Raw genomic sequence first — 24,930 nt, forward strand, 5'->3', positions numbered from 1 at the left:
CCTGGCAGAGCACAGGGCCCTCCTTTGTCAGTTCCCCACCTGTCACTTCCCAGACTGGCTGTCACTTGCTGTGAATTCCAGGGTGGGGAGGGGGCTCCGGGGGAGTGCCGGAAGCCTGATGATTCTGTGGCTGGGCCAGGAACAAGCATGGGGGCAGAGGCCACCGGGCTGGCCCACCCCACCCCACCCCTGGGTTCTCCCAAGGATCTCAGTCTCTTCCTTTGCCTAAAATGGGGGATTCCAGTGCCCAGGGTCCTGAGGAAATCACCAGACACTCGACCCACATCCTCCTACCCACCCCCCAGCTCCCATCATCCCATCTGTTTCCACTCAGTTTCTGTGGCTTCTCCACAGGGAAGGGAAAAGCCCACTCCTTCCCTCTGGGCTGGATCTCACTGGGATGCTAAGTGGGGCCTTAGAGATCTACCCACTGATGAGCAGCCCAGCTCTGCACTCAGTCATGAGACTCACTTCCCCATCTTGAGCCTCAGTGATCCTCTGCTATAAAACAGGATAATGAGTCCTGCTTTGCCAGCCTCCTGCAATGGTAATTAAAATGAGAGTTTACAGACATTCTTTGTAAACTGTTGACTACTTTACAAACACCACCCTTATGACAGAAAGTGAAGAAGAACTAAAGAGTCTCTTGATGAAAGTGAAAGAGAAGAGTGAAAAAGTTGGCTTAAAACTCAACATGCAGAAAACTAAGATCATGGCATCCGGTCCCATCACTTCATGGCAAATAGATGGGGAAACAATGGAAACAGTGACAGAGTTTATTTTGGGGGGCTCCAAAATCCCTGGAGATGGTGACTGCAGCCATGAAATTAAAAGATGCTTGCTCCTTGGAAGAAAAGATATGACCGACCTAGATAGCATATTAAAAAGCAGAGACATTACTTTGCCAACAAAGGTCTGTCTAGTCAAAGCTCTGGTTTTTCCAGTAGTCATGTATGGATATGAGAGTTGAACTATAAAGAAAACTGAGCACTGAAGAATTGATGCTTTTGAACTGTGGTTTTGGAGAAGACTCTTGAGAGTCTCTTGGATTACAAGGAGATCCAACCAGTCAATCCTAAAGGAAATCAGTCCTGAATATTCATTGGAAGGACCGATGCTGAAGCTGAAACTCCGATACTTTGGCCACCTGATGCAAAGAACCGACTCATTGGAAAAGACCCTGATGCTGGGAAAGATTGAAGGCGGGAGGAGAAGGGGATGACAGAGGATGAGATGGCTGGATGGCATCACTGACTCTATGGACATGATTTTGAGTAAGTTCCAGGAGTTGGTGATGGACAGGGAAGCCTGGTGTGCTGAAGTCCATGGGGTCTCAAGGAACTGGACATGACTGAGTGACTGAACTGAACTGAACTTTACAAACAGAACGTCTCAGCTAATTATCTACTGAAAAGATGCCTGAGTGGGGGGATATTTGGGGACTGTCTGGATGAACTGACTTTTCTCCAAGTTCTGGAGTTTCTTCATTCTTACACAATATTCTAGACCACTGAAGACATAGGAATGGACAAGTCAGACCCACTTCCTGCCCACTCAGAGCTCACAGACTCTGGGCTGGCTGCCCTGTCCAGTACAATTGCCATTAACCATGCATGGCTGTTTAAATATAAATTAGTTGAAATTAATAAAATTAATAATTCAGTTCCTGCAATGTAGCACCAGCCACATTGCAGGTGTTCAGTAGCCATATGTGGCCCCCACCTTAGACTGCACACGTATAGAACATTTCCATCATCGTACAAAGTTCTACTGGATAGCATTGCTCTAGGGGCTGTAGGCAAATTAATAGGTAATTACAGTCAAGTGTGGTAGAGATGTATGTTGACAGGAGAAATACAGGGAGCTATAGGAGCCTGGACAGTGGAGCATCTGGTCAGGATTTGGCATCTGGGAGGTCTTCTCAAAGGAAGGGACACCTTGGCTGAGACCTAGAAGTAGCCAAGCAAGAGTATAAGGAAGGGTATTCTCAGCAAAGAGAACAGAATATGCAAAGAGAAGAAAGAGAGTACCTTCAGGGAACTGAAAATTGTTCACTCTCAGTGGAGTGAACCATTGTTGAAACCATGGAGTCTGAATCATGCAAGGGGGATGTCACAGAGGTGGGTCTGGAGAAACACACAGGGCTGGATATCAGGGGGCCATGTCAGCCCTGGGAAGGGCACTGGGAGATGGGGGACAGGGTGTGATGGAGTGGAGAGTCCACTGACTCTGATCCTCTGCTGCTTCTGTGCCACTCAGATTGGGACTGCCCAGGGAATGCCAGAGAGAACTCCTGGCCCAACAGCCTCACTTTACAGACGTGGAAGTAAAGAACAGACAAGGGGAAGTGATTTTCCATGTGAGTAAATCGAGGGACTTCCTGACTCCTAGTCCAGGACTCTTTCCCATACCACACTCAGGCTCCCACTTGCACAGGCCACATTTTAAATATTTCAATAGCCACAGGTGGCAAGCCGCTACGCTGACGAACCTCACAGAAAGTTCTACAGAATGAATGACACCAGTCCCTGAGCTAGGCTAGGCGCAAAGGATAATACGCTTCTTTGAACATGAACTCTTTTCTCTTTGGGGAATAAAAATATACATTCTCACGCCCTTGCTGTCAGATGCTCCATCTTTTCCCTCTGATACCAGATGGCAAGGCCTCCCTTACGTCCCCAACAGCTCAGGAACAAGCATTTGGGATGATGGCAGGACTCAGCATCAGGGAGAGAGATCTCCCTCGTGGCCCCCTTTATGAAGCCTGCTGGCGGCCCCGCATAAACCCCCTGAGTCAGCCAGAGCCTTCTGGGAACTTAGAGAATGTCCCTTCATCAAGGAAACGGAGTTTCAGATTCCTCATCAGGAGATTGTGTAATCCGCCCTGATTCCTAGATTCTGATACTTCCCCGCTACATGGGATGTCCTCTCCGAGGCCACAAAAATCATAGATCCTCTATGAATTTGCCCACCCAGGACTGGTTGGAGGGAACTTAAAGAGCTAACAAGGCTCAAGGAGCTAGACCCACCTGAGCTGGAATCTCCAATTTGAACACTTGGTTTTCACACCCTGTGGGAAGATTAGCTCTTGGCTTTCCCTGCCGAAATGCTGAAAGCAATCAGCTCCTCTCACCTTCTCTTCCCCATCTTCCTTCTTCCAGCTGTAGATATCCTGAAATTGCCTTCTCTGTTTGGGTTAAGGGATAGACATTAAGGAAGAAGAGGCCCTGGGACTGGGCATCAGAAGACTTGAGTTTGAGTCGTGGTTCTGCTATGTGGCTTTGGGCAAATTCCATCACCTCTCTGGTCCTCAGCTTCCCCTTTCATAACAGGAAGGAATCAGATAGATGATCACTAAGGGATCTTCCACTCTGATACTGTAAGGAAAGCTAAAAGTTCAGAGGAAGAAGAAATCAGAGCAGGCCAAGATAGTCAGGAAATAATAACACTAATTGCTAATACTTCAGATTAATGTGTACAGGCATGGTACTGCTGCTGCTGCTAAGTCGGTTCAGTCGTGTCCAACTCTGTGTGACCCCATAGACAGCAGCCCACCAGGCTCCCCCGTCCCTGGGATTCTCCAGGCAAGAGCACTGGAGTGGGTTGCCATTTCCTTCTCCAATGCATGAAAGTGAAAAGTGAAAGTGAAGTTGCTCAGTCGTGTCCGACTCCTAACGACCCCATGGACTGCAACCCACCAGGCTCTCAGTCCATGGGATTTGCCAGGCAAGAGTACTGGAGTGGGTTGCCATTGCCTTCTCCGAGGCATGGTACTAAGTGTTCTTAAATGCATTCCTCATCAGAACCCTGTGAGATTGGTACTGCTGTTTTACAAATGAGGAAACCGAGGCTTACAGTGGTCTAAGCCAACAGCTACTACATGGCATAGCTGGAGTTCAAACTCAGGTAATGAACGTCTCCAGAGTTCACCTGAGGGAAATGAGACCTTTGCTGAACTTCAAAAGATGAGTGAAATGTGGGTATACAGGGGGAGGCTGTCACAGAATAGGACGAATGACTTTGCTACTTAATTATCCCATGCCTCCCTCCTTAACTTCCTCTCCCACCCTGACGTCTCTGGTCTTGTTGCTAATGTTGTGGGAATAGCATTGAGTCAGCCTCATACTTGTCAATCAGTATTTATTTAGAGAATGAATGGATTTGACTCTGTGGGTTTCCTGATTCACCAATTCTGTTGAAAGTTACCCCAATGCCATTGGAACCTAGCCCAGGACTTGGGGCAGATTTCTGGATCCCGCCACGAACCTAAGATATCAGCCTCTCTGGGGGCTAGGGCCCTAGAGATGGCACTTTAAATAAGTTTTCAGGGGTGATCTTGGAACTTAGTGGAGTTTGAGAAGCCCAAGTTCCCTAAACTGGATCTTCCAACTCTGAAATGAGAATTGCCTGCTCAAATACAGGCAGCCAAGGAGAACTCACTGTCACAAACTAGTGGGAGGTACCGAGTGTGGGAGCACTTCTCTGGGTCACCCAGATGTCAAATCCATGACTTCTGCAAAAATACTTTGAGTTCAGGGGTGCTCGGCATGGGCCTAGGATGCCAGGGGCGCTAGGCACCCACTAGGTACTGAGCCCATTGCTGCTGCTGACTCGCTGTGTGACTGCAGCAGACATTTCCTCTCTCTGTCTCTCACCTTCCTCATCTGGGAAAAGGAATCAATTCTCTTTGTCCACCTGTAACCCTGGGAAGAGCTGTGTGTATAGAAGGGGTGTCCATTAGGAGGATTTCATAAAGAATATCATAGGTCAGGGGTTCGTCAACTTGAGTGTCCGTCAGAATTATTTGGCCCATTTGGTCTTGGATGGGGGCTTCAGATCAGTGACTCTCAATCCAGGCAGTACATCAGAATCACCTTAGGAGCTTTGTGGAAATACAGATGTCCAGGCCCCACTCTACAGTAATAATAGAATCTCAGGGGGCAGGGTATGGCCTGGGATTGGTATTTTAATAGCTCCCCAGGTTAATCAAAGTCACAAGTTTGCCCACTGCTTTCAAGGGTCGTTTTTTTTTTTTTTTTAATATTCATTTATTTGGCTGTGGCTGTGTTTTTTTAAACATTCATTTATTTGGCTGCACCAGGTCTTAGCTGCAGCAGGCAGGATCTTCCATCTTTGTTGCAGCATATGAGATCTAGTTCCCTTCACCAGGGATCAAACCCAGGCCCCCTGCATTGGGAGCATGGAGTCTTAGCCACAGGACCCCCAGGGAAGTCCCTCAAAGTTCTTTTCTAATGGTTGGTTCTGATGCAGGTGGTCGCAGGACCTCACTATTCCCCTTTCATGTATCAGGGAAGGTGTCTTTTCAGTGCCAGGGGGAGAGACCTCAAGGAGGACGGATCTGGAAGCTCTATTCCACTTTTGTGGGTCTCAGGACATCATACATGGTGAATGTGAAAGGAAACATTAAAACTCAAGCCAAGTCGGGGGAAGGAGGTGCATAGAATTCTGTAAATGTCTGAAAAATGGAATGTAGGGGTGTGTTTTGCAAAATTGTGTTTCCCAAGGAAACAGATACAGGGCAGAGTGTTGCAAGATTCAAGTCAAAGGAGGAAGATCCAAGGACAAATGTTGCAAGACTGTGCTGCTAAAGGAAGTGGCTTCTTAGCCTATCAGCTCTGGAACGGAGCTTTGAGATTATTCAGACCAACCCCCTGGCCGGAGAGAAGGAGAAACTAAGCCCCAGATAGGGGAAGGCTTATGCCCAAAGTCACGTTAGCATTACAGTCCAGGTTTCCAGAATACCTCCTGCCTTTTGCCTTTTCCTGTATCCCTTGTAACTTGTTTTCATTCCAGATACCCAGCCCACCCTCTGCCCTCACACCCTCTTGGACACCACCCAGAATGAAAGGATGGGACTAAATCTGTGAGCCTGGATCTACAGCAGCCAGATAGAAGGGACCAAAGCCACCAGGAGGCTGGGGAGAGCCAGAGAGGAAGGAGCGGGGTCTGATGATGTGGCCTGACCTCAGAAAGGAAGCCTGGTCACCAGGGGAATTTCCCCGGTGTGAGGTCTCATGTCTATGCAAATATTGCACTCCCATTAACCTGGACCCCAGGATGGGAGAAGGCCAGGGCAAGAGAAGGGACCCTGGGAGAGGCAGGGAATTGGGAAGGCAGGTAATAGGGCCTGACCGTCCTGGGTACCTAGGCATTGTGCTAGGATCTGCGTGTGCTTAATCTCATTTAGTTCCTGAAACATCCTCCTGAGGTCAGGAACCTGAGACCCAGCAGGGGAAGTCACAAGCGCACTTTCCAACCCCAGGAGGAGAGCAGGCTTCAGGCAGAGGGCACGATCATGGTGGATCTGGTACTGCAGCTGTTGACAAGGGTGACAGTAATGGGGCCCCAGGCTGGGAAGTCTGGCAAAGTTTCATTTTAGGTTTCCATCTCACTCACCTGGGGAGTTTTATCCTGGGAACAGCGAGAGGCATCAGGGCAAATCCCAGTGCTCAGGTTTTCCCAGGCCCAAGAGAAGGAGGTTGGGGAAGGGGGCGAGGGGCAGGTGGTCCTGTTAACCCTTTCACCATCAGCTTCTTCTAGAGCAGGCTAAGAAAAGTGAAGAACAGGATGAAGACTTTTAAAGGAAACTCTCTCTTCCTTCTGCAGCTTTATATTTCACTCACCTTGAGCCTCACTTCCTCTGGGAAACCTTCCCTGGGGTTCTCCTTCATTGCAAGGCTGATCCCCTTCCTCCAGGGAGCTCATCTTGCCTCCCCAGAGCTCAAGGCAGGGTGCGGTTAGGCCCAAAGTCTGTCCCTCAGACAGCCTGGCTGTTTCTCCTCCTATGGAGGAACAGAACAAAGAACATACACAGGAACAAGCAGGTCACAGGTTCCTAGAGTTGTGTGCTTTACACACAGGCTGGGTGCCAAGAAAAGTGTGAACTCATCTGTGCCCTAGCGAGTGTGTGTGAAAAGCAAGTGTGCCCACGTGCGTGAGGCCCTTCCCGTGTGGCCACCAGTGCATCTATGGGCAGCGATATCTGTCTTTCTGTTTGTGATCCTCTGTGTATTTGAGACCTAATCATTTTTCTCTCTGTGGTCAAGAATATGCATTTCTGAGTCTGGGTATACAGAGTGTGTACATCATGCAGCTATGCGTGGCTATGGTTTGGAACTGTGGTGGGGGGGGTGGTTAGTAGTACTTATGAGCTTTGAGTAGATGCCAGATGTAAGGGCAAGTGGAAGTGGAGATGGCTGGCCCAGCACAGGCTTGAGATTTCTGTGTCAGCCCCCACCCTCCTTGCTCTCCTGTCAAGGCCCTCCCCTCCCTGCCCATGGCTTTCTCCAGGTCAAGGTCCATGGCATCTCAGTGGAGTAGCCCTTCAGGGGTTCTGGTTACAGCTGGCAGCGTTGAGGGCAGGTGGTAGCCGGAGGAAGGAGTGGGATTATCCCACAGATGGAAGGAAGGGCCCGTTGCCAGATGGCTCTGGTCGAGGGCCTCTTCGGGCCTCACCTAGCTGAGAAGAGGGTGAAGGGATGGCTACACCAGGGTCCTTGGCTTCTTCTTGCCTTTAAAACACTTCCTGCTGCCTCTGGCTCCCAGGTGATGATGCCTGGCTTCACCTTGGCCTCCCTTTCTTGCTCCCCATAGCAGTTAGGGCAGTTTCCTTGGTTTCTTGCTCCCCCATGCATCCTTCTTTTCTCCATCTCTGCTTCCCCAACCCTGACTCGCATCCTCATCCCTCCACATCTGGGGAATTGCAAGCCCGTCCAGTGGTCTCCCAGCTGCCGGGCTGGTCTCCTCCTCCACGCTGATCCCCAGAAACAGTTTTCTAAGGATGTCTCTGATCTTACTACTCCCATCCCCAGCACCTTCAAGGGCTGACCAGGGCCCAGAGGGTACAGGCCAGACTCCAACCTGGAATCTCCATGACCCTCTTGAATGGTGTCCTCGTGCTGGGCGTGGGGCCAGGGCCCTCAGGAGCACACCCTACTGCCTCCACTTCCCACCTCTGTATCTTACCTCAAAGGACTCTCTCCTTCCTTCAATATCTTTTCTACCCATCTCTCCCGACCCCACCCCACCCCCTGCCCCCCTAACTCCCAGCCATGCTACTTGGCTTTCGGGATGTTAGTTCCCCCAACCAGCAAGCAAAGCTGCAGCCCTTGCAGTGAAAGCTCAGCATCTGAATCACTGAACAGCCAGGGAATTCCCTCTCTATCCATCTTTTGAGGTGCTTCTCACATATCCACTTTCCAGGGAGTCTTTTTCTGGCCTGTCAGTGGTTCATCTGTGGCCTCTTGGTATCCCTTGCTACTGTGTGCCTGGTTGAATTCTTCATATAAAATTTCCCACTTAGCTTTCTCTGAGAGTAAGGAGCACAGTTGCAGGGACTCAGTGAATCATCAGAGGCTCTTGAAAGAGACTCCTTCTCTGTCTTTCTCTGCTCTGAAATGGAATCCAGCCTATTGATTAATAACAAAGAGCTGATATTTATTGAGTCCTTGCTGTGTCCCAGATAGTGTGCTCAGACATGCATTGCCTTATTTCATCTTCACAACAACCCTGTGAGATAGAAATCTTGGTCGTTCCCATTTTACAGATGAGGATGTCAAGGCATAGAGAGGCCAAGTGACCTATCTACTTCCCAGTGGTTGGATGGCATTCGAATCCAGGCCGAACTGCCTGCCTCCATCCATAGACCTGACTACTGAGTGGTGGACTCAGCAGAACCAGCATTTCCCACTCGTCTAAGTGCTGCTGTGAAGTGGGGGAAGTCTGACCTGGGAAACCTGAGGTCTGAAGGGTGTGGAGAGGCCCATTGGAGTGGTGATTTACCGCTCTGGGTTCTGAACTGTGGGCCAGTCAACTCAACACTTCCCCATCTTGTTCTCAGCTCTGCTGTCAGCAGGAAGGGGAGTGTGTCAGCAGAGAGAAGAGCCGGAATCAGGACAACTGTGCGCTGGTCACAGGGGTCACCCCAGGGCCGCAGTCCAGCTCTGGGGCCTCCATTTCCCAACTTGGGAAACAGGAGGGTTGGTTCGGATGACCTCGCAGACCATTTCCAGTTCAGTCCATCCATGATGCGTTGCCTGTCTTCAGATAATTTGCATCAGCACTTGGACTCCCGGTTAGTAGCATAGTTAGCCGTCTCCTTTGCCTAACAGCAGAGGACGACTGAGGGGGGGCTTCTCCAGTGGGATCACTCTGGCGGTGACTTGGCTCTCAGCAAAGCCGGCCACAGCAAATATCGGGGTCTTGTAAATAGCCCGCACTTCCCACGGAGCTCTTCAACAGCAGGAAATAGGACAGTGGCAATCCCCAAGTCGTCACTCTCAGCTCAGGTCGAAAGGGCAATCTCCTGCCAACCAGCCACTTCCTTCACACACTTCCTCGTGGCCGTAAAGACCCGAGCGCACCCCAGACCAGAACTGCTGGGAAGTGTTTCTCTTGAGGGAAAAGGCAGGGGTCAGGCCTGGAGGGGACCATTTGGGAGCTGGAGGGAGGCTGACTTTGGGCTGAAGCCCTCTAGGGAAGACTGAAGGAAGTGGAAGGACCTGCGGGGGTGTTGATAAGTGCTGGACTGGGGTCAGGATGTGCAGTTCCGGTTGTCTGCCACTGAAAGGCTCTGTGACCAAGGGCCTGTGAAGTGTCAGCTGTCTGTCTGGCTGAGAGGGAGGTGAGAATTTCTGAGGGCCCCTCCCACACTTAGGATGTCACGACCATCCTCCCGTGCTCCCACTTTGAGACAGCAGCGGTCTGGGTTCCGCTTTCTCTTTCCTTTCGTTTTTAATTTAGACCCCACCGCTTCTCTCTGTTGAACTTTGGCCACAGAAACAAGCTCCAGTGTCGTGTAATACTGTGTTTTGGAGAGAGGTGGGTGGGAGGGACACTGGAACAGAATCTCTTAAGGATGAGGACCACAAAGGTCTAACTTTTTTTATATCTTTAGTATCTTGCAAGTGGCATGGCACATAGGAGGCATTCGTAAGCACAAGCTGCCTGAGTGGATGGTTGGAGGAATGAGGTGTCTTGGATTCAGAACAGCGGTGACTCCTTCCTTCGTCACAGATCCGAGGAAAAAGCATGGTTTCTTCTGCAGGCACCCGGGACTTAGTGGGACTATTTTAATAGCCTTCCAACTGGTCTCTCTTCCTTCATAGCCTCTCCTTTTTAAAAATAAAATTTTTTTTTGGCATGCTGTATGGCACGTGGGATCTTAGCTTCCCGAGCAGGGATCGAACCCCTGCCCCCAACGGTGGAAGCACGGAGTCGTAACCACTGGACCACCAGAGAAGTCTCCCACTCCAAAGGCCAACCCTGGATTATGATATAGTCCTGATTTACAATCTCCTCTAATTGGACGCCAATTCCCATTTCTAATCATGTCTGCTGCTGCTGCTAAGTCACTTCAGTCGTGTCCGACTCTGTGCGACTGCTAAGTCACTTCAGTCGTGTCCGACTCTGTGCGACCCCATAGACGGCAGCCCACCAGGCTCCCTCGTCCCTGGGACTCTCCAGGCAAGAACACTGGAGCGGGTTGCCATTTCCTTCTCCAATGTATGAAAGTGAAAAGTGAAAGTGAAGTGGCTTAAGCGTGTCCGACTCTGGGAGACCCCATGGACTGCAGCCTTCCCGGCTCCTCCATCCATGGGATTTTCCAGGCAAGAGTACTGGAGTGGGGTGCCATTGCCTTCTCCCCTCAAAACACTGAGAGGGGACTTTACTGATGGTCCAGTGGCTAAGACTCTGAAATCCCAATGCAGGGGGCCTGGGTTCTATTCCTTGTCAGGGAACTAGCTTCCACAAGCTGACAACTAAGACCCTTTGCAGCCAAATAAATAAAACAAAAACAGCTGAGGGTCTCCCTCCTGCTGCCAACCAATCTCAGAAGGCAACATCCCTTAACTGAGAAAACTGCCTGTCGAGGGTTTGGAGTGGTTAGTACACAGGTAGGACTTCCTGGTTTCTAGGAATTCTAGAAATTCCTGGTTTCTCTGCTTCTGTGTTCCTCTGGGCCTATGAGGCCTTCCGACATCTATTCCCTCAGACTCCATCACTCTTTCCCTTCCACCCCCAACCTATTCGTCCCTCGGTGTGTATTTTTAGGACACTGTCGTATTTGTCTTGGGATGCCTCTGTGATCCACTGCTGACAAATTCTTGAAAGCAAAGCTCAAGGAAACATCTTGGGAGCCACCTCTCAGCTCTGACAGTGGCGCCTGGCTAAGGGTGGGTGGTCCCAGCCCCTTACTCTGGTCCAGGCAGCCCTGAACTTCCATAAACTATCTCATTTACTCCACAAAGGCTGTGCCGGAGGTAGGACTGGGCCCTGTCTTAGAGATGAGGAAACAGGCTCAGAGAGATAACATGCTCAGTCAGTGGCAAAGGTCTGACTCCACAGCTCTGAATCGCCGTGTTAATTTATCTAGGGTAACAATTAAGTTGGGCAAATACCCAAACAAGTCTCAGCTGACCCTCACAGGGTTGGGCTCACAGCCTGGTGGAGGGAAGGAAGTGGGAAAGACACAAGGTAACTGCCTTTCAGACTCATTACATTCAGATGGAGAGAGGGCTCTTCAAAACTGTCAGGTCCAACCCCTCACTGCACACATGAAGAGACCCAGAGAGGGCAGCGGCTGGTCCAAGGTCACACACGACCAGACCTGGGCCTTCCCTGGTGGTCCAGGGGTTAAGACTCTGAGCTTTTGCTGCTGGGGGTACAGGTTCAATCCCTGATCACTGAACTAACATTCCCCCATGCCACACAGTGCAGCTAGGAAAAAAAAAAAAAAGACTAGACCAGCATGTTTCCCAACACCCCTCACCCCGTTCCCTGATCAGTGAATAAACATATACTGAACTGCAGGAGAGGGCAGGTCAGCTGGGACAGGGAGCAGAGCCCTCCAGCCCCTAGGCACCCACATGCCACGGTACTAGACAGTTTGAGATCTGAATCCCAGAGCAGAGCCAGAGCTGAGGTAAGGGAGATGGAGAAAGTGCAGCTGACCTGTTCATCACTGATCTTCACAAAGAGGAAGCTTTCCACAGGCCTCCCCAGATCACGATCACATCTGGTGCCCCCGAAGAGTTCAAAAGAGGAAGTCTGGGCTCAGAGGTTAACAGATGAAGATCTCACAGAGAAACATCCAGGCAGCAGAGGGGAGAGAAGGGACCTGAAACCTAGAGCCAGCTGGGCCAGCCTTCCCAGTCTGGAGCCAAGCTCTGACCCTCATTTGGGGTGGGAAGACAGAAGCCACTCCTGGGTAGCTTAACACCTTGGCTCTAATGGCGACAACTCAGGCTGCAGGTTCTACATCAAAATCACAGACCCCCCTTGGAAATGCGATTATGCGCCTGTATGTGTCTGTTTATTTAAAGAGAGAAATGGAAAGGGGACGATTTGGAGGCACATCCTAGAATGTCAATGTTAGAAGAATAAGCCAAGATCTTTTTGTCGAACCCATATTTTGTGGATAAGAAAATAGAGACTCGGGGAGGGAAAGAGACTGGTGTAAGGTCACAAAGCAGGTGTGTGGCAGGTGCAAACTTGCACGCAGGTCTCCGGGCTCCTGGCTCAGTGCTCTAGCACCACAATCGGGATGAGGTGGCAGTGAAACAGTGGGAGGACTGCCAGCTGGCTCAGCACATTTCCTCCTCTCTCCCGCCCCCCAGAACTGGCACCTGCCACCACACCCCACCATAAAAGCACACACACATCACTCACTTCACAGACAGAGGCTCAGTATGTTTTTGGCTTCAATAAAGCCCAGACCAGGGCAGGGGCTGTGACAAGAGATGGAAGCTGGGAAGGCGTGAGGAGGAGGAGGATGGGGAGTGGAGGTGGACGGGATCAATGGCTCCGGTTCTTCGGCCGCTCAGACGTGAGCGGGGGTGACCGTGCCGGGCCCTCAGTGGCTCATGGGAGTGGGAGTTTCCCCTAAACCCCAGCTGAAGACAAGCGCCCACCCTGACCCCTCCCCCCACCCTGTCCCTTCTTTAGTCTCTCAAGCTGGAGCATCAGGCTGGGTCGTGGCAGGTGGTGCCGCTGACCATCTCTCAGCAGAGGTGCCCGTGAGCACCAGTGGCCTCAGTCCTCGCCTCCACAGATGGCCAGCAAGGCCTTCAGGAAGTGCCCGGAGGTGTCACCCTGGCAAGGTCAGAGGGAGAGCAGAGTGAGTGGAACAATACTGATGATCTCAAGGCCCCCTCCTCCCAGCTGCTCTCAGCCTGGATATCAAAGGCCCCCATGTCCCTTCTGTGGCTCCCTGTTATCCTCAGATGTCCAAGCTCTCAGCTTGGCCTCAAGGCCTTGTGTGGTCTGACCCTCATGAAGCTCTGTGGCTTCACCTCCCTCCTTTCCTTCTGGAAGCATCTTGAGCATCTTACTACCTAAACGCCTACCATTCCCCCATCCAGCATGCCCTCTGCACTGCCCCCAAATCCTGTCTACCATCAGGTGCCCCCTCTGCTGTGATCACAGCCCTCTATTCTGGCCTCTTCCCTTGTACTCTGCTAATACTTTTCCCCTAAGATCATTAATACATGTGTTATGGGATTCCTTATTTGAACAAACATTATTGAGCACTTGCTGGGTACCAGCCCTTGCAGAAATTTATGTGAACATCATTAGGTTTATGTTGTATGTCTGGCATGTTAGGGAAATGGAAGTGGAGGTAGCCTTATTTAGGCTTCAGAAGCAGGCCTCTGACCAACTCTGACCTTGCCTAGACTACGTGCCTGCCTGCAAGCACACCAGCAGCACTTTGGGTAAGAAAGCGGGTAGGTCTTGCACGTTCTTGAGCCCCTAATATCAAAGAAGTCTTATGATCCACAAGATGAAACAAAAAGCACTGTAAAAGTTATAGGAAAACCAGAGCTGCATGTTTGTGTACAAACTGATGATGATACCAGTCTGTAGCCTGAGATTATAATCGGGAGCACCCAGAGCTCACCTGTGGGGTGGATGCATCACCAGAGACCTTTTTCCCATTGAGACTCCAGATAGCTTTTACTTGGAACTTCCAAGTAAAAGCGCTATTCAAGTCTGAATGTGGGTTTCGGCTCAGTTTGGTGATGTATATGCTATTACCTTTCTCTATTGTTTCTATTTCTTTTCTTTTAACGACTGTACATGAAATTAAGTCAAATAATCCTCTTTTAAATATTAAAATTGTTTAATGTGTGTGTAATGAGTGGTCTCTTTTGTTAATGAATCCTTCAAACCTAAAATGAAAGTAAAACTTTCAGCCAAACAGGCCATTATGGAAAAAGTATGGAGATTCCTCAAAAAATAAAAAATAGAACCACCATATGTTTCAGCAATTTCACTCCTGGGTATTTATCCAAAGAAAACAAACATTACTTAGAAAAGATATATGCACCCCTATGTTCATAGCAGAATAATTTACAACAGCTAAGATGTGGAAGCAGCTCAAGTGCCCATCAACTGATGAGCAGATGAAGAAGATGTGGTATATACATGCAATGGAATATTACTCAGCCATAAAAATGAAATCTTGCCATTTGTAAGAACATAGGTGGCCCTAGAGATTATTGTGCTAAGTGAAATAGATCAGAAAAATACTGTATAGTTTCATTTATACTCAGAATCTAACAAAATAAATGAACAAATGTAACAAAAAAGAAAGAGCTATAGATACAGAGAGCAAATACCAATTCCCAGAGGAAAGGGGATTGAGGGAGGAAAGAAAAAGGTGAGGGAGACTGGAGGTACAAACTTCTAGTTGCCAAATAAAATGAGTCATGGGTATGAAATGTACACTGTGGTCATTGACTGTAATACAGTCAATAACTAATACTTTCGTATGGTAAGTAGACTTACTGTGGTGATCATTTTGAAATGTATAGAAAAGAAAAATCACTACATTGTATAATAGGAAATAACCCAGGGTTATAGATCAATTATAACTCAAAAACAAATAAATTCATAGAAACAGTTCAGATTTGTGGGTGGTGGGAGGAGGAACTGGATGATGTAGTCAAGAAGTACAAACTTCCAGTTAGAAGTACTAGGGATGCAACATACAACGTGAAACATATAATTAACACTGCTGTAATATATAATCTATATAAATTATATAATAATATACAAAAGTTGAGAGTAAATGCTAAAAGTTCTCATTACACACACAAAACATTTTTCTACTTCTTTAATTTTGTTTCTATATAACATGATGGATGTTCACTAAAGTCATTGTGATAAGCATTTCATGATTTTTGTAAGTCAACCATTATGCTGTACCCTTAAACTTACATGGTGTTATATGTCAATTATATCTCAATAAAACTGGAAGAAAAAATAATAAAGATGTTCTACCAATTCACATCTCCACCAAGTCTGTATGAGACTGCCTGTGAGCCTCCCCATGGTTTTGTCAACCAAGTCCAGCATCAAGCTTTAAGATCTTGGTCAATTTCAACGTCAAAGAAATGGGCTTCATAAATGAAAAAAGCAGACATATTATACCTGATTCCATTTACATGAGATAATCAGAAAAGGCAAATTTTTAGAGACAGAAAGTCACTTGAAAGTTGTCTAGAGCCGGCAGTGGAGACAGGTACAAGGGACAGCAGTGGGTTGGTGGAAACACTGAGCTGTGGAGAAGACTGTGCAATTTGTTCCATTTACTACAAATTACTGACTTATGCCCTTAAAACAGGTGAATTTTGTGATCTGTAAATTATGATTCAATAAAATTGCTTTTAAAAAGCAAGAAAAGGGGCTCGTTTTATTTGGAAATCCTAAATTATAAGCCTGCGATCCATCTGGAATTTATTTTGGTATGAACAGCAAGTAAGGCAGATCTCCTATCATTTAGCAACGTCTTAGTTGTTCTAAGAGGTGACACCCTGGGAATAAAAATAACTTCTATGTTGGAGCATCTGACACTCCCCCCTACCCCCTGACCTCTCATCCTGCTTGCCCCTCACCTCAATGGCTTGGTGGAGAGACTTGTCGTATTTCTCGATGAACTCCCGCCGGATGTTGAGCAGGTCGATCTCACTTCGTGAGACCATGATCCTGGTGAGGGTCTTCTCATCCGTGCCGGCACCCTGGTGGAGTCAGGTGACAGGGAGACACAGGGCAGGAGGAGGAAGAGGCTAGGTCAGGTAGGAGCTCGTGGGTGTCCATCTATCTGCTCCGCTCCCTTTCCCCTGCAACCTGGGGTGGGACATCCTGCCTCTGTCTTCCATAAACATTTCTGACTCCAACTCCCCTGTGCCTAGGACTGGGCAGACAGAGACAACAATTGCCTATATGAGCTGAATAGCATGCTCCCTGAATTCATGTCCACCTGGATCTTTACAAGGTGACCTACTTTGGAAATAGGGTCTTTGCACATGAAATTAGTAGAGGACATACTGCACTGGGGTGAGCCCGAGATCCAGTGACTGGTGTCCTTACATGAAGGACACGTGGACATACACGCAGATAAAGGCAGAGACTGGAGGGACTCAGCCACAAGCCAGGAAACACGAGGGTTCCAAACAACCACCGGAAGCTGGGGGAGAGGCATGGGAGAGCTTCTCCCTTAGGGCCTCCAGGAGGAACCCATCCTGCCAACACCTTCATTTTGGCCTCCTGGCCTCCAGAATCATGAAAGAATACACTGTTGTCACTCAATTTGTGACAGCAGCCCTGGGAAATTAATACAGGATCCAAGGAGCAGACATAGAACACGGAATATACGGGCAGCCAAGGCCCACCTCTGCCCCCCAGGAAGCTCAGAACACCAGCTGAGGAGTCAGGGCTGCACATGGCCAGGGCTCAAGAGATGGTTGTCATGTTTGGGGACAGCAGGCTAAGAGGGGTCTCAGGCGCACTCCCACTAAACAGAATGTTCAGGCTCTGTCAGCAGCTGGGGCTCCACTGTTGGGTTGGGAGGCTGGCCTGAGTGGCCTGGGTTTTCAGGAAGCCAGAGCTAGTCCCAGAGTTGAGCGCTCGCTTCCTTTTGTGATCATTTGTCACAGAAGACATTGTTTCACTTGCTAGAATGGGAGTGCCAAGGGGGCAGAGACTGTCCTTTTCAAGTTCCCAGAATAAGCTTGTCAACCTTGGCATCTGGGACCAGACCATTCTCTGCTGTGGGGGCTGTGTGAGCACTGGAGGATGTTCAGCAGCATTCCTGCTCTCTACCCACCAGATGCAAAAAGCAACACTCCCCAAGTTTTGACAACCAAATGCATCAAACATTGTCCAGTGTTCCCCAGGGGGCAACGTAACCCCTGGTTGAGAACTACTATCCTAGAACCAGACCTGGGACAAAGGCTGAGAAACATCAACCAGGTGGAAGCAACCCAATTCCTGACCCGGCGGGTGGTGCCCACCTGTGCACCAAAGTGGAAGTGCTCAAAGGGAAAGGAACACACAAGTAAGTTTTCTTACCTTCATGGATTTGTAAAGTTTGTCAGCAAAGAAGAGAGGCTTGTTCTTGACACTTTGAACTGGTAGGAAGAGGAAAGAGATGCAGGGTACTTGGTCAAAGGAGGTGTGGCCAGACCATGGGCTGCTGATGCTGCTACTGAAGTAGCATAGCCTATCCCAGCAACCTGTGCCCAAGGTCGTGGCCACACCAGGCTCACCCCCAGGCCTGACACCTTCACTCCCCCTTCCTGACACCTCCTCCTCTGTCTCATCCATGGACCTGGCTCTCACTCAGTTGCATCTCGTTTCCTGCTGAGGCGCTTGTAGCTAATCAAGGCTAGCAGAGGACTCAAAGGGAAGAAACCACTTGTGAAGCCACGGTACAGGGCCTCAGACTTCTAAGTGCAACAGAATCAAAGAACTTGAGGAAAACTCAGGTTTTAGGCTCCACCCTAGAGACTCAGATTCAAGAAATATTTCAAGCAGAGGTTCTCAAAGTTTAGTTCCTGGAAGTTGTCTGCATCATCTGGAACCTGGTAGAAATGTGCATTCTCGTGTCCCACCCCTGGGATGTGCTGAATCTGTACCTTGGAAGGTGGGTGACCAGCTCAGCCCACTTTGCCTGGGGCGTTCCTGGTGTTAGCACAAACCTGGCTGGTTGCCCACCTCACTGTGGCACAGCCTAATGTTTGAGAACTCCTGATTGAGAGAAACACCACACCAAAGAGAGACTGTCAGTGTAATTCAGGACGCTGCCAATCCCTGGGGCTGGGTGTTGCCCCAGAGTCTGCACATGTTTGCATCAACCTACCTAGCGCCACCCCAAATACTGCTTGCCTGATGTAACAACCTCCCACCCTCCAAGGCTGGGGAGGGTGGGTAGGTCTCTAGCCCTCAGCAGCTGCTGGATTCTAAGGCCCCAGAGCTCATAGGGATCAGAGGGGTGTCTCAGGTAGCTTAAGGAGGAGGATTCAGATGCCAGAGCCAAAACACTAGAACGACTCTAGATGTAAAAGTATCTCTATGAGGAGGGCAGGGGCCGAGAGGCTGGAGCGTGCATCCCAAGAGCACACTCATGCAGGAGACAGGCATATACCCTCCCCTGCAGCAGGTTCAGGACCCTCTGGGAAAGACTACATTATATACTGACCTTCCTGGGTCCTTATGTAGTTCCCTACCACCTCCTAAACAAAACCCAAGCTCCTTGACCTGAAAATCAAAGCTCCTGTCTCCCTTTGCTCTCTCATCGCTTCTGTTTCCCCAAGGTAAGGAGAAGTTTCCTGTCTGTCCTCCACTACTTTACCTCCCCAAATCTACATCCCCAGTCCTGTCACCTCCTCCAAGGAGACTGCCCTGACTGCAAGTGTGGGGCTCAGTCAGTGTGGCTAAGGAGGAGACTGGGCAGAAACTTCCATCCTCTATAACCAGCCCAGAAAGCCTTCCCCGGAACCTGAAGCCCGCCCAGCTGCCTCAGAGGACCCCGGGACCTGGCATGGGATGGAGTGAAGTGGAGCGGAACATCTATGCACACACTTGCACATACACGTGTTCTAGGTGGGAGAAGGGGAAAGCGGGAGCAACAAGAGCAGAGCAAGGTCGAGACGTGTCTCCAAAGATCAGTTACTCTGCGATTAATACGAGTCTGGGCTTTGGGCTCAGACGGCCTCTGGTTCCCGCCCTGCTTCCACTACTGCTACGTAACCTTGCTGAACCCCAACATCCCACTTTGTAAAACAGGCAGATAAAAGCACTTTGTGAGCATTCAAACAAAGCTGTGTGCAACTAACTTCACACAGGGCCTGACAGGAAATAACAATAGAAGCTAATATTTATCCAGTGCCTTTTATGTGCCAGGAGGCTGTTTTTTAAGTGTCGTATAATTAACTCCTTTAAATCTGGTACTATCATCACACGCACTTTACAGAGGAGGACAACTGAGGCACAGGGTTCTCATGACCTGTGAAAGGATATAACTGCACAGCTAATAAGCGGCACAGATGGGACTTAACCTGGATTTACTATGCTATTCTGTCTCCTAAGCGTTGCTCCCAGCGGGTAAAGATCCACTATAAATCAAATAATAACATCACGACAATAACACCTCTGCTTCCCATGTTCTAAAATAACTTTTCCTCGCATTTGAAGTCCCTAAAATCAACAGGCATCCTGTAATTGATGGCAATTATGTGAAAACGTTTCACTGATACCTCAAGGTAGGATTAAAAAAAAAAGTGCATCAATACAATGCATTGTATTGTAGTCATAAAATAAGATACTGCTAATCACTAACGCTAATAAAAACAAACCTGACCTTTGCTTGTATCTACTCAGTCATTTGTATACATGGAGAATTGAGATCCAAAAGGGGAGAGATTTTCCAAAGGCAAGAGCTAATATTACGCAATAAGAGAGTAACCAAAGAGCCCAGGTGCTGGGAGGAGGAAAAGGTGTGCGCGCGTACACACACCCTAGACCTGCAGGACACTGCACCCTACCCAGCCCAGCCGTCGCCCTCCCAGCCATGTCCCCAGAGAGAGCTCTTTCCTTACACTACCCTGCCGCCTAGAACGAGTCCTCATGTTACCCCGCCAATCACACGCTGACAGACCCCAAGAAGTGGCAGTGCTTATTTCCCAGAACTAGTAGTTTAAGAAGTTACAAAGGCCACACTCATCCAGGGACTCTGGACACGCTTCCTGTCCCTCCCCAGCCCTTGCCCTTGGTCCCCGCCAGTTACCAATGGCCACAAACACGTCTCGGACATCCCCAGACATCTCCTTCTTGATGGTGTGCTCCACGTCGTAGTTGGTCATCTTGACGAACTCCTGGAAGACTGGCCCCCAGAGAAGTCCCCGAGGTGGGAGGTGAGCTCTGATGCAGGGTTTGGGGGGACATCATCCTTTCCCCCACCACCCAGCAGCAGCAGGCGTGGCTGCAGCCCAGACCTAAATCTACCGGGCAGGGCTGTTGTGGAAAGGACATTCTGACCTCAAGGCTGCCTTGAGCTCTGAGCCAAGCCTGTATCAAGTCAGACACTGCCCCAGAGCTTCAGGCAAGTTTCAGGAACTCAGGCTGGGGTAGTAGAAGGAGCATGCATGCTATTCACAGCTGTCCCCAAGCTCACCGAAGGACCTTGGGTGAACCCCTCTCCCTTTCTGGGCCCCCCTTTCCTCCCGAGTCAAGTTGGGATAGAGATTAACGCAAGTAATCACAATGATAACACTAAGAAGTTATCAGGTACCAAGCGCTTTGGTGCATTAATAATTATCTTTTGCATCCTCACAACAGTCATGTGAGGTAGAATTAAAATCCCGTATTTATAGGTAAGGGAACAAAGGCACAAATATTCAGTAACTTGCCCAGGGTCACATGACTGATTAGTGGGAGATGTGAATCAAGCCAGTCCAGCTCCCAAGTCCATTCTTTTAGTCACTGTGCTAAAGCCCCTTAAGTATTTTACTGCAAGGTACCAGGTACGTGCACGTAAAAACCTCACTGTCTCAGTAGTCAGGGCCCCTCACAACCGCCAATGTGAGGGTCGCCGCATACAGCGGCGCATGTGGCAGCCTGTGTGTGTCTCTAAGACATGCACGTGGTCTCTGTGTCATCACCACCCTTGCTCCTGGCAGATGTCACCAAAGAACCGTGACACAGAACCTTCAAATCCTTCTCAACACAGCATTCTAGGCAGCCACTACCAACCCCATAGAGTTGGCCTTGGAGGCTAAAGCCACCTGCCATCCTTTATCCCAGGCATCACACGTGTTTCCCTAAGGAGGTGAGGGAAGTTGGCCCGAGGCTCAATGATGCTGTTAGCAGCAGAGCCAGGACCAGACCCTGGGGTTCCTGAGTCCCCGTCAGCCAACAAACTCCCTTGCTGGGGTAAGGGGCGGGTGAGTGGGCAGCTGGCTCCTCTTGTCAAGGGTTGGGGATCTTCCCACTGCCTTGGGAGGGGAGGGAGTTGGGTCTCACCTCTCCGGAGGTGCGGATAGCTCCGCGTGCAGAGGATCATCATGAATCGTGTCTCCAGGGAAGACTTGTCTCCACTGGTTGTGTCTGCTATTTCCTGCAGAGCCCAGGTGGGGGCAGGAATGGGGAGGGGAGACACAAGAAAGCCTGGTTGTTTTTCACTTTCCTGTCTGCCTGCGTCGAGGACGGTGAGAAGCTGGGCTAACCCAGCCACCCAAGGAGGCCCTTCCTCGGTCTCCACATCCCCTGTCCGGCTCCCAGGGACCATGCGGACTCACCCAGAGGAGCTGAGCACAGAGCACTCCCACCTTAGCCTTGGGGACACAGGACTGGGCCCGGGGAAAGGGCAAGCGGGGACTGGGCATGGAGACTCAGATTCTTCTTCCATCTTTAAACCCCTCTGAAAGCCTCTCTGGGGAAGTGTCTGTGCATGTGTGCAAGGAAAAATGGTCTAGCCAGTGTTTCCCCAAGTGTGGTAAACAGGCAAACGTGTTTACACACCACATATTTATTTCCACAGTGATCTTTGGGTCAGTTCTATTTACATCGATATGAAATTTCCTTTAAAGTAACTCAATTTGGGACTTCCCTGGTGGTTCAGCAATCAAGACTCTGTGCTCCCACTGCAAGGGGCAAGGATTTGATTCCTGGCCAGGGAACTAGGATCCCACAGGCCACACGGTGCATCCAGAAAGTAAAAAATAAAACAACTCATTTGGGGTTAAGATGAGAGTCCATTTAAAGCACTATTCACAGTTGGTGGTATATAGCACCATTCTGGCAAGTGGTTGAGTGGTGAAGTTTGGGAAACACTTGCCCAGCCCATTTTTCATGCAGTGGGGGTTTTTGGAGGTCCTGAAGGGGAGAGAGAGAACCTGGGGGACAGGCCCCCAAATCGTGCCCACTCAGCCCCACCCAGAGGCACAGCCAGACTCAGACCACTAAAATCCACGTGAAGAACACGGCACTCACCAAGATCTCAGCAGCCACCTGAGAGCAGGGAGGAGAGAGAAGGGAGAGAGGGGAAGGCGAGAGTCAGAGGAGGCTCAGAGAGGGGGCCCTGGGGTGCAGGTGAGGTAGCCTGGATTGGCAATGGGGAGCAGGGAGGGGCTGGGGGGACACCTTCCCCTGATCTTTGAGTTGGACTCAAAACGAGGACAGGTCTGAGAATTAATGATGGATGTGCTTACTGGAGGGATAACCAGAGGGTACAGGACAGGACCCCCTGCCCCTCATGCCTACCACTGAGAAGTTCAATGTGAGAAGTGCCCTGTTCCCTTCACCTTTTACCACGTCGGGGTTGAGGGTCCTCCAGAGACCTGTCACCACCCTCTCGTGTTACAGACAGGACACAGGAAAGCTGAGGCCTGGGGGGTGGGGACATGCAGCCAGTCGGGTGGGAAAATGCCAGCTGCCCCAGTCATCTCACAAGGGTGAACTTCCATCATTGCATCATGCTGAGCACAAAGTTCTGAGGTTAGGACACTATTTTGTTAGGCAAATGGCTGTGACTTGCAGGGCCTGAGAATGAAATACAGTCAGTCCTGCGCACCCCCCGGATGGAGTTTTGTTTTGTCTGTTTACCCAAAACCCTGCTGACTGATTTATTCTGTTGGGCAGACTGAAATCATCCTCTTTGTAAACTTCTCAATAGCCTTACTCTTTAGAAACCATTTTTGTTGCATAAATTTGTAATGTCTATCAAAATTCAAAATGCGCATGCCTTTGATCAAGCAACTATGTTGCTAGGAATTTCTCTTGCAAATAAACTAGCCAACTATATCTTTGGAGATATACTACAAGGGTGCTCACTGGTAATAGAGAAAAACTGGAAACCATCATCAGATTGCTTGTTAATTGAGCTATGGTTCATCTAGCAATGGAAATCCACTCAGCTAGTAAAAAGAATGGGACTGGTCTACAGGACTGCTAAGGAGAGAGCTTCCATTTAAATTAAGCAAGAAAGTACATTATGTTGCATATAAGTGTTTCTTTTACCTTGATAAGAAAAGATAAAGTGTGCCCACTCTTACATATTTACTGGGAAGTTGTGCTAGAGGGATAGTCAAGATACTATTGACAGTGATTACCTTTAAAGAGAAGGACTGGGGGAAGAACTTTGGCATTGTATTTTTCCTGAAATTTTATGTTTATATTTTCTCAACATGCAAATACATTATTTTAATTTTTTAGAAAAAAGTTAAATAGGAGCTGTCAGAGCCACTAGGATTATGGGATATTTCTGGGTTTTCTGTTGTTGTTTTGTTTGCTTTTTAAATGTATCTGGCTGCACCGTATCTTAGTTGCGGCATGTGGGATCTAGCTCCTTGACCAGGATGGAGCCCTGGCTCCCTGCATCGGGAGCATGGAGTCTTAGCCACTGGACCACCAGGGAAGTCCCTGCTTCCGGTTTTTATTTACACTTTCCCATATTAAAAACAACCTCGTTGAGACTTCCCTGACAGTCCAGTGGTTAGGACCCCTCGCTTCTACTGGAAGGAGCATGGGTCTGATCCCTAGTTGGGGAACTAGATCCTCCATGTGGAGCAGTACAGCAAAAATAAATAAATAAAAGCTCTTAAAGAAAAAGATCTATTAAATAAACAAACAAACCTAGTTGAACCTTGAAGACATTATGCAAAGTGAAATTAGTTAGAAAAGGACAAATACTATATGATTTCAAATATGTGAGGTACCTAGAGTAGTCAATTTCATGGAGATAAAAAGAACTAGAGCCTGTGGGGGCGGGGGGAAGAGAGGTTACTGTTTAATGAGTACAGACTTTTAGTTTTGTAGGATGAAGAGGTCAGTGGATGGATGGTAGAGATGGCTGCATAACAGCGTGAATGCACTTAGTGAGGAACCACACTTTGAAAAGGTTAAGATGGTAAATTGTAAGATGTGATAAATGTATTTTACCACAGTTTTTTCAAACGTTATGCTAAAAAGTCTAGGATTGCTATTTTAAAAAGAGGGAGATGTTTAAAAAAATTAAACAAAAAGGAACCTAAAGTACCAAAGATTCTTCACTTTAGATCAGAGAACTCCCAGATGTATTTGTTTTTTCAAAGCATGTTTAAAATCATAATATTTGTAATATGAGAAACACAGTGAGCTACTATAATAATTTTCCAGATAGTCAACACAAGAGCTTTTCCTTATTAGCTTGGCTACTTCATGCCAAAATTAATCTGGGCGATTCCTCCAAAAGGTAGACAGAGAGTTATCACATGACCCAGCAATGCTACTCCTATATAACCAAGGGAAACGAAAATATTCATGCACATAAAAACTTGTACATACATGTTTATAGTAATATTCATAATTGTGAAAAGTAGAAACAACCCAAATATCTATTAGCTAATGGAGGTAAAATATATATATATATATATATATCCATGAAATGAAATATTATTTGGCAATGGAAAGGAATGAAGTATTGATATATGATATGATATGGATGAAAATATATAAAAATATTACAATAAAGTAAAAGAAGCTAGCCACAAAAGCCACATATTGTAGGATTCCACTTATATGAAATGTCCAAAGTAGACAAATCTATATAAACAGACAGTAGATTAGTGGTTACACAGGGCTGGGGGTTGG

The 24,930-nt window shown here is 48.5% G+C and overlaps 1 protein-coding gene and 1 long non-coding RNA gene across 3 annotated transcripts in view; both read right to left on the reverse strand.

The window, feature by feature from the left end:
* Nucleotides 1–9,895: 9,895 nt before the first annotated feature.
* LOC147369698 (uncharacterized) lies at nucleotides 9,896–11,307 on the reverse strand. Its single transcript, XR_015167759.1, has 2 exons — nucleotides 11,218–11,307; nucleotides 9,896–10,133 (listed from the first exon to the last, which is right to left on the reverse strand). It is a non-coding gene; the product is annotated as an uncharacterized LOC147369698 (long non-coding RNA).
* A 1,383-nt stretch (nucleotides 11,308–12,690) lies between these two features.
* The window catches only part of ANXA6 (annexin A6), a 46,946-nt gene continuing 34,706 nt past the window's right edge, over nucleotides 12,691–24,930 (reverse strand). The window contains exons 21-26 of one of the 2 annotated variants that reach the window (XM_086412504.1): nucleotides 22,294–22,311; nucleotides 21,325–21,418; nucleotides 20,090–20,185; nucleotides 17,374–17,432; nucleotides 15,918–16,040; nucleotides 12,691–13,113 (exon numbers count right to left, since the gene is read on the reverse strand). In XM_086412504.1, the coding sequence (XP_086268630.1) occupies nucleotides 13,054–13,113; nucleotides 15,918–16,040; nucleotides 17,374–17,432; nucleotides 20,090–20,185; nucleotides 21,325–21,418; nucleotides 22,294–22,311 (450 nt within the window). In that variant the 3' untranslated portion in view covers nucleotides 12,691–13,053. The remainder of the gene's footprint in view (nucleotides 13,114–15,917; nucleotides 16,041–17,373; nucleotides 17,433–20,089; nucleotides 20,186–21,324; nucleotides 21,419–22,293; nucleotides 22,312–24,930) is intronic. The other variant, XM_086412505.1, reaches the window with a different exon arrangement.

This window comes from Bos grunniens, chromosome 7 (assembly GCF_055505025.1).
Source record: "Bos grunniens cultivar Pamir isolate PY7600 chromosome 7, Bosgru_T2T1.0, whole genome shotgun sequence".
NCBI lineage: Eukaryota > Metazoa > Chordata > Mammalia > Artiodactyla > Bovidae > Bos > Bos grunniens.